Source organism: Castor canadensis, chromosome 3 (assembly GCF_047511655.1).
Source record: "Castor canadensis chromosome 3, mCasCan1.hap1v2, whole genome shotgun sequence".
Taxonomy (NCBI): domain Eukaryota; kingdom Metazoa; phylum Chordata; class Mammalia; order Rodentia; family Castoridae; genus Castor; species Castor canadensis.
In genome coordinates, this window is record NC_133388.1 from 168,590,597 (window position 1) to 168,605,239 (window position 14,643).

General features: G+C 37.0%; 1 protein-coding gene across 2 annotated transcripts in view; it reads left to right on the top strand.

The window, feature by feature from the left end:
• Positions 1-1,652: 1,652 nt before the first annotated feature.
• Trhr (thyrotropin releasing hormone receptor) overlaps positions 1,653-14,643 on the top strand; it is a 45,142-nt gene continuing 32,151 nt past the window's right edge. The window contains exons 1-2 of one of the 2 annotated variants that reach the window (XM_074069058.1): positions 1,653-1,867; positions 2,767-3,641. In XM_074069058.1, the coding sequence (XP_073925159.1) occupies positions 2,853-3,641 (789 nt within the window). In that variant the 5' untranslated portion in view covers positions 1,653-1,867; positions 2,767-2,852. Of the gene's footprint in view, positions 1,868-2,026; positions 2,253-2,766; positions 3,642-14,643 lie in introns of those variants that run through there. The other variant, XM_020180839.2, reaches the window with a different exon arrangement.

A 14,643-nucleotide genomic window follows, 5' to 3' on the forward strand; every position in this document is an offset into this window, starting at 1 on the left:
ATAGCAAGACCCTATGCCAAAAAAAGAAAAAAAAAGTTAAGAAAAAACAAAAAGACTTTCAAAATATATTTTGAGTTGAAGGTGGTAGGATTGCTGTGGAGTAGGAAGAAAACACTTTCCTTTTAGGAAATACTTTTCATGCTGAATAGCAGAGCCCTATACAAGAAACAAACTACTCGGAGTAATCTCTGTCCTCTATTCCAAGGAGGGAAGTCAAGGAGTGTCCATTGTCCAGTCTGCTAGACCTGTTGAAAGAACTATAATCCAGGCAAAAATCCTACTCAAGATCAAAGAATTTGCATTTCACTGATACCCTCCATTTTCCCACCCAGAACTAGGGTATAATACAGGGACCAAATCACAAATGGTGACAGAAGCCAGACATGTCTGATTACAGAGTGAGACTGGCAGGTGTGACAGATTAAGAGGGAGGTTGTATGGTGTGAAGAGTACATACCCTACACGAGGACTCTTGCAACCTCCTACCCATAGCCACCACCCAGCCTCAGATGACTATTTTTACGCAGGACTGTGGACCCATGGGGGTTAGACCTTTTGAATTTTTATGAGAAAAATCCCAATTTAATATTCATTTTTTTCCCCAATCTTGAACTGTAAAAAAAAAACAAAAAAACTAATTTTAAACCACACTTGATCCTGCCTTTTGTAGGTCAAACAATACAGGACTGAAGTGTGGCTATAGCTTCTAGGTGGTTAATTTGTAACTAAAAATGATTGGGAAGGTGAAATGGGTACTCAAGGATTCCTTGATGACCTTGATCAGAAGATAGAAGTCATTCAGTACCATCTAGAGTTTCACCTTCATCTCACAATTATATGACTTTAGACACTCTCATAGTTCTGTCTGCTCAAAATCGGCTCTTCCATTGACATCTTTTAGAAGAAGTACATCTGAACTTTTTAGAATAAAGAATCAGTTCAACCACATTGGAAATTTAGCTAAGGGCTATGCTTCATTGTCTGTTGGTAAGATAAAAGTAAACAGACATTAATATCTACAGTATCCAGTTGGTGTCCAGAGAAGAGAGACATGTTTTCTGAGCTTTATAAAAATAATACAGATTTGCCTACAGACTGTTTTAGAAAAATAAAAATCAAGCCAAATATACTTTTCTTTAAAAGATGACTATATAACATTTCATTTCAGATGCATGGTACCATAGTGGCACTGAACTAGCATAACACTAGATGATTTTTCCAGCTAGAAATAAGGCAAACCATTGCTGGGAGATGCATGTGTTTGATACACTCAAAGAATGGGGAACAAAAAGCAAAGACACCCAGAGTAGTTAGAGAGCCAGAGTTGAAAGACAAAACTTCACAGGTCGTGCACAAATTTCAGGTGATGCTCTTAGCATAAATAATTTTTTTTGAGACAGTTCAAGCTGGCCTCAAACTCAAAATACTCTTGCCTCAGCCTCCCAAGTACTGGGATTATATGTGCACAACCATGCCTGGTATTCAAATCACTTTTTAGATAATAATTTTTGTAAGCCTCAGAATATTTCAATTGAAGTGGTTTAAAATCAATTTTAACTCATTTTCTATTCATATAAGAGAGGAGAGAGCCTCTTTTTTCTCACTGGAGAAAGTCTAAAGCTTTTCACAGTAGAGAAAGAAGTTGATTTCAGTGCAGATAGACATTTCAGGCTTCAAGGGCTATGTCTAGACTAAGAAGATTTTCCTCCGCACAAAATCCTGTCAAGCAAGGAGTGGAAATATATTTGAGAGCAGCTCTAACACCCGAGTCTCTGCAAAACTTAGTCTACAAGACCACCTGCTTTTGGACCCCTTGTTTGTGATTTCAGCCTTCCACGTTGAGAACTATATCATCTACACATTTAAAGTAAGTCCTTCAAAAGGAGAAGATTATGAATCAGACAAGACTGACTGGCACTTGTGAGTGTGAGTGTGTGTGAATGTGCGTGTGCATGAGAGAGAGAGAGAGAGAGAGAGAGAGAGAGAGAGAGCGCCTGTGTGCTATCATTAAGGGACGATCTATGATTTGACAGCCTCGCTGCTGCTCCTGCTGCTGCTTCTGCTGCAGCAGCGGCTGTATGGTCTGTCATGAGTTGAAAAGGGCTGTGAGAGTTTAGAGGAACTGCAGCTCTGAAGACTGAGCACTGCTAAGTGGTCTCCCTGTCAGAGTAGAGATTTTCTGCAGAATTGGAAACTTCTATCTATTACCACTTCATCTATTCAGAGAAGCAGGCAGTGTGACAGAGGAAAAGGTAAGAGAGAAAAATTGTTCTCTATGGAGCATGGGGGCCAGGGGGCATGGGGAAATGTAAATTCAAAAGCTTGCTTTTTTATACCAAGAGCAAACAGACAACTGCTAAATTCCTACAAAGCTTGACCAGTGAGTCCCTTGGCTTTTCTCCCCCTGTATTTTTTATTATACTTTTACAGGCACCTGAGAGATTTCTTTGTATTTATTTTTCAACTAGCAGGTATTGTTTAGTTGTTTTTTCGATTGGGCATTGTTTCAAAGCAGGGACATTTTTCTGTTTCTCTTTTCTTAAGCATTTTTCCCCATTAAGAGGGAACGTCTTACTATGAGCTGATCAAAGCAGTGACTCCATCCTACACTGGAGTTGCAATAAAAGAACTTTTCAGAAGTACATAGGAGCCCTATTACTGTAGGAAAACAGAGCTGAAAGGAAAGGAAATGAGTGTTACCTGTGAGTGCCTGTGACTTGATCAGAAATGGTAACACTGAATGAATATGTACATAACATTTCACAGGAGATAGAATCGCCGAGATAAAGGTGAGCTTGGAAAGAAGATGTTTTAAGAGGTCGGTGTTTCAGAGAAACTTCAAGCCACTAAAGATGGAGAACGAGACAGTCAGTGAACTGAACCAGACCCAGCTTCAGCCACGAGCAGTGGTGGCCCTTGAATACCAAGTGGTCACCATCTTACTTGTGCTCATTATTTGTGGTCTGGGCATCGTGGGCAACATCATGGTAGTCCTGGTGGTCATGAGAACCAAGCACATGAGGACGCCCACAAACTGTTACCTGGTGAGTCTTGCAGTGGCTGATCTCATGGTCCTGGTGGCTGCGGGCCTCCCCAACATAACAGACAGTGTCTACAGCTCCTGGGTCTACGGTTATGTTGGATGCCTCTGCATTACATACCTCCAGTACTTGGGAATTAATGCATCCTCTTGTTCAATAACGGCCTTTACCGTTGAGAGGTACATAGCAATCTGTCACCCCATCAAAGCCCAGTTTCTCTGCACATTTTCCAGAGCCAAAAAGATCATCATATTTGTCTGGGCTTTCACATCCATTTACTGCATGCTCTGGTTCTTCTTGCTGGATCTCAATATTAGCACCTACAAAGATGCTATTGTGATATCCTGTGGCTACAAGATCTCCAGGAATTACTATTCACCTATTTACCTAATGGACTTTGGTGTCTTTTATGTTGTGCCAATGATCCTGGCCACTGTCCTCTATGGATTCATAGCTAGAATCCTCTTCTTAAATCCCATTCCTTCAGACCCTAAAGAAAATTCTAAGACATGGAAAAATGACTCAACCCATCAGAACAAGAATTTGAATTTAAATACCTCTAATAGATGTTTCAACAGCACAGTATCTTCAAGAAAGCAGGTAAGCAAAGCTGCACCTCCAAGTCAGTAGAGGAAATATGGAATAGAGTTTCTTGAGAGATGGGATCAACTTTGCCCTACTTAGCTGATGGCAAAACCAAAATACAATCATGAAAATGTTTCACAGTGTAAGCTTCTGTTTTGCATATTAAATCCATCTCTGGAGCAACTGAAGATCTAAAAATAGATGGGGAGAATCTGATAGCATTTTCACAGGTATCAGTTCAGGTGCTATTAAGATATAAGGAACTGTAAAAAAGAAACTTTAGGAAACCACCTTTAAAATGATTGTGCCTCTCTGGAAATGCTATCAGAATATTTAGACCATTTTAGACTTCTTTAGAGAAAACTTCAACTGCATGACACAATCTTTAAGAATTCTATTGCATGGCAGTTAATAAAGAAATTTGAGAATAGATGAGTTAAAATAATAAAACTTTTCTTGTGGTTGTATAGTTACTCACAATTAAGACCCATAAAAGAGGCACCCAGTCTTATTTTTGCTGGCTTTAGTAGGGTAAGATTCTCTCACCCTTTCCTCTTGTTCCCTAAAAGGTGTCGCAGCATACAGAAGTGAAATATGCTCTTTAATCTGAGAATGTTCTAATAAAAAGGGCAGACAGGAAGCTCACTTGGCTACAAAGAATGTTTAATGTTTTAATGTCTGTTTTTTATTCAGCTAAGCTGAACTAGAAATTCCTTTATCCTTTTAGATAACCTGAATGCCCATGTGGTTACAGTTGAAGAGTGGTTTTATTAGAGAATTAAGTGTAGCTCATTACAATGTACATTGTTTATAAGATAATATAAGAATAAATGTATTTATACAATGTACACATTTATCTATAGCCTCACAATTGTTCTAAGCTATTTACAAACCTAGCTTTCATCTCCTTTTCTTTCTTTGTTGACCATAATAAGCAGATGGCAAACATTTATTCTCACAGCTGAAAAAGAAATCATAAAATCAACAACACTCGTTCTTTAAAATTGCTTGAATTTTCTCTTTTATTTTCTGCAAAGAATACAGTTAATTCTGTGTTCATAGAAACTGAGTATACTTTTTAAAGTATACATATGGATCATTCACACTCTTACTTTCTGAACTATAGATTACCTGTTATATGAAAAATTGTAACTGAATATGTGTATGGCCACACAGTGGAATAAACTACTAGAAATATAAATGCTTTAGATAGGTACAAAATGAAAAATGAACTGTAACTTAAAAGAAACACACATAGCATTTGAAATGATACTGTATTTGTGTGACATTTATTATTAAAGATAGCTAGTGATAGATGTGAAATCTTAAACAATTATTGTCAATTTTTTAGATTCTCATTTCTGTGGATGTAGCATTGCTAGCTAATACAAGGTATATTTGGCCATATATTACCAAATTGATTAATGGAAGTGGAGAGAGATCTGTTGACGGTCTGCCAAGACAAACATTAACAAATACAAATGAAGAGGTCAGGTAGAGATGAATCAATTCGGATTGTAATACACTTGTACATGGAAGCAATGCTAGGAATCTCTCTGTATAGCTATCCTTATCTCAACTAGCAAAAATGCTTTGTCTTTCTTATTATTGCTTATGTCTACTCTTCAACAAAATTAGAGAGAAGGCATAACAAGTTCTGCCTGGAAGCCAGGTGGGTGGGGAGGAGGAGAAGGAGGGCCAGGGCAGGGGGGCGGAGGGAGAAGTGGCCCAAATAATGTATGCACATATGAATAAATGAATAAAAAAAGAGTAAAGAATGTGTATATCTCAATTACAGACAAAACACAGGTTAATAGCTGCAGCAAGACAGGTCAGTGAATAAATTCATTTATTAGAGTCCAATTTATATTTCTTTCAATTACAGCCATTAGTACCTATCAACATTAATAATGTCCTTTAAATTGCTAATTATGTTACATGTTCACACTCATTTCAAAGCTGCTACAGATAAACTGTCTTTATAAAAGTTGTGTGATAGACAAAAAGGGGCAGATTTGGCTTCAAACAACCCTAAGCTTAATTGCCAAGGTTCCAACCAAGCTGTATGACCTTGTACAAGAAGAAGGTTGAGCTTTAGTTTCCTCATCTATAAAATGAGATTAATAGCAATACCCAACACCTCCAAGAGAGTAATGATTATCATCTGAGTGCTAATGAGTGCTTCTTAGATTTTGACTATGTTGGCAACTGTAAGGAAATAGATATTTTTTTTCTTAAAAATATAAAATTGCCACTTAAAAAAGATTATTTGCTAAAATGATGTGTGTAGTAACTTCTCTAAAGAACTTTCTGGGGCATTTCAAAATGTACTCAGAACATTTGGGGTTGTCACAGTAATGGAGAGGCTAAATAGCCAGCAATGTGCCAGCCAGTTCTGTATAAAGAAGACGTCCCCTACTACAAATACCAGTAACACTCTCATTGAGAAACATGGGATGGCATATACATCAATAAGAGTGCATTTAAGCAATGTATCATGTTATTCAATCCTGATTGCACATGGGATGGGAGTTTGGAGATAAGAAGGAAAATTAGGTGTCCTGATGATGGATCAGTAAAATCTTCATGGAAGAGGTGGCATTTGAGAAGGGTGTGGAAGGATAAGGGTAATTTGAAAAGTAAAAGTCCAGAGGGACAGCACCCCATTCATAAAAGACAAGTTATGGTGTCTTGGATGATAATGGCATAAATTTAGAGAGGGATCAAAGAGGGGTTGATAGGATGGGATTTTCAATAGGGTAGAGTGACTTGGCTGACTTAAATGAATGATGCATTTGAGGGAGTAGTAAAAATAAGGTTAGAGTGATAGAAATATGTGAATACAAGGGGAAAGGAAGAGTGAAAGCTGTACAGGATCCCACCTATCAGACAGAGAACGGAGTTTAAACCTAATGGAGAGGCAAGAAAGAATGTGAGTAGTGAGCAGAGAGCAGCAATGCTGAAAGTGGTGTTTGAGGATAGAAAATCTCACAGTTGTAGACAAGGCAGGTTTGAAGGTCCAGAGCCTTATGGCAGATGAACTCTATGGAAACTGTTGGTAATGATGCAAACATAAGGTAGCAAGATCCACTATCAGGAGAATTTAAAATAAGATATAAACTGGAGAGGAGTTTCAAATAAAGGATGGTACAATGGGAAAATATTATACACAAAGAATGAAGAGAGGAAAATTCAATATGGCACGGGGGCACTACATTTAGATGAGCAGTGGCACCTCTAATGAATGGGATGATAACTATGAAGAAAAGCTTGTTTTGTCCAAAATTCATGACCCATTATCTGGCTTTTTCCTTTTCTGAAATAATTCTCTCTTTAAGTCTTCGTAAGTTTCAAACCTCCACCCTCTATAACTCAAAGAATTTCTATTTTAAATATTTTCCTCTGTATTTTTTTCTTTTAGGCAAGTTTAATTTACATTTTAATAAATACTCATATGGCCAGGTCTTCTAACCAACTTATTAAAGTCAAATGTGCATGGCCTAAAGGATTACATTTTTAGAGGAAATAAAAGAAAGAACATTATCTTCAAAGGATAATGTTTTTATTTGCTTACTTTTAAACTTATATCTCTTATGTAGAAAATGCAGAATCATTTTCCTATTATTCAAAGACTTCATTATATTTTAAGAAACTACCTTAGTTTGGAATAAACTCAATGAAATAAAATACTCAAATTTATAGCTTGAAATTATGTAGGCAAAAGGATTACCTGACCAATAAAAACATTTGCTTCATAACTGGTTGTTTTAATTTTGAGGCGGTATGACTTAAACTACCACGTTTGTTGTAATTCTACTCTGTCCATACACAATACCAAAAGATCCTTTCAGTTCAGTCAATTCACTTATTCAGCGTTATGTAGAGAAAATGTCTATCATTAACTCTATTTCTATGTAATTGATTGGTTCTTTTAGTATTTTGAAAGCACAGAAATACTTCTTGGGAAAGGACTATTATATCAGTGAATAAATTCATTTCAAATATTTGCTGTCCATAGGATGCAAGGGTATGCAGAATACTTCATAAACTAGTCTTCCAGTTTTGTTTCCAGTTGAGTCACTTTAATGTCTTTTACTTTTCTTGCAGTATAACTGATAGGAAAACTGCATGACACAGTCCTAGTAGAAGCTCCAGGAGTTTAAGGCAAAATGTTCATTATGGATTTTATTTAACTAATCAAGTCTTTAAAATATGAATCTTTGTTTCCATAAAATGCTTAAAAGCTCTACTATGTACTCTACTAGAAAGAAACAAAAACAGCTTCCTTTTTAAAGCAATGCATGTTTTTTGATGATGATGATAACAGTGGTGATGGTAGTGGTGGTGATGATGATTACATAAAAGCAATGGTGTATTATGAAAAACTATGAATAAAAAAAATACCCCTCACCCATCTCTCAAAGACCAATATCATTATCATTTTGTTATATTCCTTTTCTTATATTTTTCCTAAGCCATTTTTAGATAGTCACAATATATATGTAAGCTTGCTTCCTGCTTTTTCACACAAAATGTTGAAATTAATATTCTCAAAGAGAATGGACAGAATAAAAGAAATTAGAATTGAGTCTGTTTCTCTAAGCTACAGTTTTCCCATCAATAAAATGGGTTAAAGAATTACCTTGTAGCTGCTGGAATCAAATGACAAAATTCAGAATTGCTGTCTTGCCATCTATCTAGCTAACTGCTCTCCTTGCTCCTGCTTCTGAGGGTCTGCATCTCCCTAGGCACCCTCCTGACTCTGTCTTCATCAGTCCTGTCACACAATGTGCTCATGGAAAATGAAGAGCTCAGTGTATCTTTTCTCTTTTCCCCTGCCTCCCTCCAACTCCTACATCCCGTGGTACTTACTTTTTAAAGGAGAAATCTTGAAACAAGGAAAAAATTTTAAGACAAAAAGGAAAAAATGGCATAGGGCAGAATGTCAGACAGCAGGACTAATATTTGGGAGCATAAGGTCCTTTAAGTTGTTTGACTTCCACAACTGTCATCTCCATCCATATCTAGAGAACCCCTGCTCAAGGGCTGGTGGAGTGGCTCAAGTGGTATTACTCCTGCCTGGCAAGAGAATGAGGTTTTGAGTTCAATCCTCAGGACTGCAAAAAAAAAGGAGAACCTTTACCCAATAAAATCATACTTCTCCCCCAGTAACATTAGCCAGTGATTAGCCTTGCAAAGCAAAGTAACAAAACTAAGCTTTTCAACATTGAGCCTAGAATTTTTCCAAATTTACAAGAGCTGTTCTCATAGACTCACCTTTCATTTTTATTTACTTATTCCATAGTCTGGGCTTAATTTTATCCTTAATACTGTAAAGATCTCTCCGTTGGTGGTGGGAGTACAATTTGTCACTTAGCACAAAGGCAACTAAATGTGCCCTATTATTTTTATTATTAAACAATGTCTTTCTGTTTTCTGGTTCACATCCTGTTTTTTACACACACCATGCACTGACTAAGTGATAGCCCCCAGGAGTTATGTGTGTTGTGTTCTTTGTCTTAGATGAGCACACCCTGTTTATTCACAATTTTAGATTTGCATCTTTGAGCTATAATTTCACCAGCACAGAAAAAATAAATTTTCTTATGTGCTTCCAAAAAAAGAAAACCTGCCTTCCTACAGAATTCTCAATTTGGCCACATAAAGAAAATCTTAAAATCAATTAACCTTGAAAATGACAAACTTATATTTCTCTATAAAGCATCTCATGAATTCTTCACAATGCATATATCCCAAGTTCTGGAAAGGTGATGGCTGATGTATAACTACATTCTTCATCTACTTTGCTTTTTTTATGAGTTGGGGGAAAGGTGAAAAGTATAAAGCTACAACTGGGCCAGCATTAAGCAAAATTTCATTAAAAATTTATTCACAACCCCTAAAGCATCTAGACTGCTCTGGATGTAGGGGCTGCAGGGATATATGAAGACAACCTTGTCACCTTCAGTAAGCTCCATGTTCCTAAACACACCACTGCTCTCCGTGAAAGAGAACACAACAGCTGTGAGGGAAAAGTGAAATTGAGGAAGGCATAATTGAGTACCTGTATTTGACTGCACCTATATAGATGGATTGAATGTCTGAAAGCAGCAATAAGTAGACAGGGAATAAAAGAAGGAAGACATTTCAAAAGAAAGGATGAGTAGTTGAAAGCGGACTGAACACGTTCAGGGAGAATAGTCTATTATCAGTAAAGTGGAATACAGAAGGGAGTTGTCTAGCAAGGGAAGTGTGAACCACACTGTAGTCCCCAGTACACTCACTCTCACCTGTCTTCCTAGCTCTGCCCCAGTCTTTTCTACATACTTTCTTCTATACCAATGTTTATATCTACCACCTATAAGTTTCTAATACATAGCTCTAGAAAACACATCTCCTGATCCATGTCTGCAATCAATTGATGAATGTCATGTAATTCCATTTAATCCAATAGATCTAAAACCAAACTCAGTATTTTCTTCCTAAACTTTGCCTCTTTCTTTCTTTCCTCTATTACATTCCTAGGCCAGAAACCTGTGAGTCCTTCTAAGTGCCTTTTTCTGCTGTTATGTCCTCACCCAAATCTAAGCAATTATCAAGTCCTAGTGATTCTAGCTGACAGCTCTCACAGGTGACCTGCTTCTCCACCCACACTGCCAGTATCCCACAGCACCACCTCTCCCTGTCCTGTGGCAGTGTATGCCTTATGAGTTTCTCCAGCTTCCATTCCGTTCTCCCCCAAATCATTCTTCACATTGCTAACTAAGAATTCTCCCCAATACAAAGACATATTATCAAAATAAGTTTTAGATTTCCCTGAAGCCTAGAGGTTAAACTCTTTACTGTAACGAATAAGATCTTAGCCCTTTCCTACATTTTCAGCTTCATCTCTCATGTCTCAACTTACACTTTATGCTCCAGCAACATTGAATTATTTGTAGTTCTCTGAACATGCCATTTCTCTCAGCCAGAACACCCTGCATCTGGCAAACTCCCAATTATCTTTCGAGTCTCAAATCAGATAATTCCCCCATGCATCCCATGGAAACTGCCCTGAATTTCTCTGGCAGATTTAAATAGCTGAATTTCTAACTAAAACTATACATATTAGGCATTCCTCTTATGTTTCCACAATACTTTGCATATATTTCTGGATTAGTAATTCTTCTGTGACATAACTGGTAGCCTGTGTGTTTTCCTTCTCTAACATCCTTAAAAGTAAGGCCTCCCTACACACACACACACACACACACACATACACACACAGTGTTTTCAGCACTGATCTTGGCATATGGTAAGCTCCCCAAAGAGTATGTACTCAGTGGTGTGTTGGAGCCAAGGAGCACAGGCTTTGCAAGAGCATGTTGTTAGTCTCCTCCCACCTTTGCACCCAACACCACTGCAATGGTTGCTTAGAATTGGCCATAACCGGCATATTTACACTACAGGAATCAGTGAATGTGATGATGCATTCTCCCTGTACCTTTTTGTGGAAAGATGATTGTTAAACATTTACCAGCAAATTTATGTCTGTGTGATTACATCTCAAACATGTAGCTTTTCATATATAACAAATTACTGTGTAAAAAAGTATATGCACGCATACTTTGGGACTCAGTTAAGTCAAACACTCTATTTTGCTTCCTGAATAAAAGTAGTTTATTTGTGCCATGTCCTTTTTAGATTTTAATTTAAAATTTTCTATTTTTTTTTATCAACTCCCTCTTTAACTACAGAATCTTCAAGTGCAACTAATCAGAATATGGTCATTTAGTTAGTAGATAAAAACTTTCAGGAAGATTTCTCCCTCCAAACAGGACAGGCTGACTTAGAAACATGGCAGACTCATATAATAATTCATGTTGTTATATAAAACTGGTTGACTTTCCTGTGGGCCTTCAAAAACCTCTCCTCAATGAGAGAGTTACCTTGGACAAAAGAGGCAGAGAATCAGAGCAATTGCAACCCAGGGAAGAGAACAATATATGAATGCAGGTATAAAGACAGCAATAAGTCTATCTGAGTGTCCCCATGTGATTAATTTTCCTGAAATAATTTGCACAAATCATCTTCTTTAAAAAAAAGTTTCTAATCATCTCTAACTGGCTTTCAATGCCCTATAAAATATGCTTTTACCATTTTTCTGGGTTTGCTCATCTATTGTCTCTTTAATTTAATAAACGTTTATTGACTATCAATTTCATGCCAGGCACTATTCTAACAATCCAATCATAATCACTATCATATGGAATGCACAGTAAAATACAGAAGACTGATAGTAATAGTAGTGGTAAACACAAGATTAGGCTGTACAGTATACAGAAGAGGCAACTAGGAAGGGTTAATTACTGTGCTTAAGGCTAGAGAAAAAGCCTCCATGTAATAAAACTCATTCCTGCTTTTGAAAAACAAGTAGGTGTTTGCCAGGACAGCATGAAAAACAAAGAACTTCTAACCAGCAGATGTACTTATTTGTATAACCAACCTGAGGCCAGAGTTAGGCCATGGAAGATCCTGTGTATCATCTGAAAGCATCTAATCTTGGTTTTAAGGCCCTGGGGAGCCATTAAAGTCTTTTCCTAAAAACAGTGACAAATGGGATTGGATTTTTGGGAACTTCACTCTTAAAATTACATGGTGAATATATGAAAATGTCACAATGAAACCCCCTATATAACTGTCATAAATCAACAAAAATGTTCTTTTTTAATAAATGAAGGGCAGAAAGGTAAAACCGGTCTTATCCAAGGGGGTAGGTACTAGTGGTGGGAGAGGGCATAAGAAAAGAGTTAAGGAGGGAGAATATGATGGAAGTATTTTGTATTCATATATGAAAACAGAACAATGCAATCTGTTGAAATTGTTCTAAGATGGGAGGAGGAGGAATAAAGGAGAAAGATGGAATGGGTGAATCTAAGATATATTATAAGTATTTATGTAAATGTCACAGTGTATCCCCCCCATACAACTATAATATGCTAATAAAAAATTAAATTAAATTAAAAATTATATGATAGAGCCAGTCCAGGGCCAGGGATACAGGAATGAGACTGTTGCAATCCATGCGAAAAGCAAGAAAGGCTTGAGTAAAGGGGTAGTAGAGGGGTGACCAAGAAGAAATATAAATGGGAGATGTTTAGTATGCAAAATCAGAAGAAGCTAACAATGAATTTGGCAGGTAAGGAAGTGAGAAGTTACTGAAGAGAATTCCAAATTCATAGCTGGGGTAGACAGTAGTATCATTAAGCATGGCACAGAATACAAGTGGAAGAGTGGTTTTATCTATATTTATTTCTTCTCTGTAAATTCAAATACATCACTCAAGAATCTTTTTCACAAGCCAAGCTCACTTGTAACTTGTGATTTGGGGCACATTATTTCTTCCTACCTATAACACTCCCCCCCACACACACACTTTTGACAACTTCCAAACCTTTCCACAATGTTCCATTCAGGTTCTAGGCTCACCAAGCAGGTAAATCAAAAGGTCCCATACATTAGACATATACTGGAAGGAAGGTGAACATGAGTCCTAGAGTAAGAAAAACACAAGATCAAGACCTAGATTATTATCTCTATAACTTTAGGAAAGTTACTTAGCTTTAAAAAAATGCGTTTTTATTAATTTATAAAAGTTGTGCAGGGGAGTTCATTGTGACATTTCCATATGTGTGTACACTGTACCCCAATTTTGTTCATCCTCTCTATTGTTTTTCCTCTTCTGCCTGCCCCTTCTTAAAATGACTTTGACACGTTCCAGTGTTCCTTATTCATACATGTGTAGAAAATATATCAGCCATAAACACTCTTCCTTATTCTTCATTTACTCTTCCCCTCCCACAAGTTCCCTCCCCTTTAATGGATACTCATAAGGCTGCTCTGAAGAAATGTCTAGTACATAATAAATACTTAAAAATCATACTTGCTAAATCTAAATTATTTATTATTTCTAAAATCTCATGTACTAAATCCTTATTTAGTCTATATCAGAGATATAGACTAGTATTTCTTTCCTAAAAAGAGAAAATAATACTCAAAGGCTCTAATACAGGTAGACCTTCTAAGAATCTAATAACATAGTAATAAGATCAAATAACTAAATACTTCTTGAGCTTCTACTATGTTCTTAGAAAGAAAGGCAATGAGTGTAATACCAAGTCACATGCATAAGAGAAGCTAGATACTACTTACTTTTTATTATGTGTTCTGTACCATTCAAGTGCTTTTATGAACTGACCCAGTAAATTTTCACAACAGTCCTGGGAAGTAGGGATTAGTTATAGAGCAGGATATGGAGACACAGGGATGCTAAGTAATCTACCCTAGATCACACAAGTAGTTGTAGTAAAGCAGGGATTTGAACCCAATGTAGAAGCTCCAGGGCTTAGATAATGTCCACCAGAAGGGCATGGAAAGTTAACAAACACGGGTTTAGCAGAGGTTAAAGTAATTTATTTGTGCTGGTAGGATGTAAGAGTAATGAAGGTTTGAGGATGTTAGTTAAAGAAAATGAGAGAAATAGTTCATTCCAAATAAAGGGGTCAGAGGAGAGGATACAATGGGGGTGGGAACCCAGAATTCAAATAAGCATGTTCTGCCTGAGGAAGGTGACTCACATGTTCATTTTAGAGAGTCACAGGAAATAAATATGGAGGACATACAAGTTGAGGTTGGATCAGTGAGGCCAAGATCATCACCAACATCTACCTTCTTAATTCATCCACAATGCTACAGAGCAATGCCAGAAAAAAACGGCATTTTAGAGATTGTAGGCACTTCACCCTGGAGTTTCCATTCCAAATAAGCCCTCAGCGATCTCTGACTATATTTGCAAGGCCTCATTAAGTTCCCTCTTTTCATTCCTTCAATGTCACCTTTGAAACTCCTCTCCTTAAATCATTATATCTAGAATTCTTTCCCCTGAAATTCCTCCAACATCCAAACCTTTCTTTTCTATTGCCATTGCCTCAATTCCAATCTTGTCCTTCATTCCCTGCACTGTAGGTGAGGAGGCTAG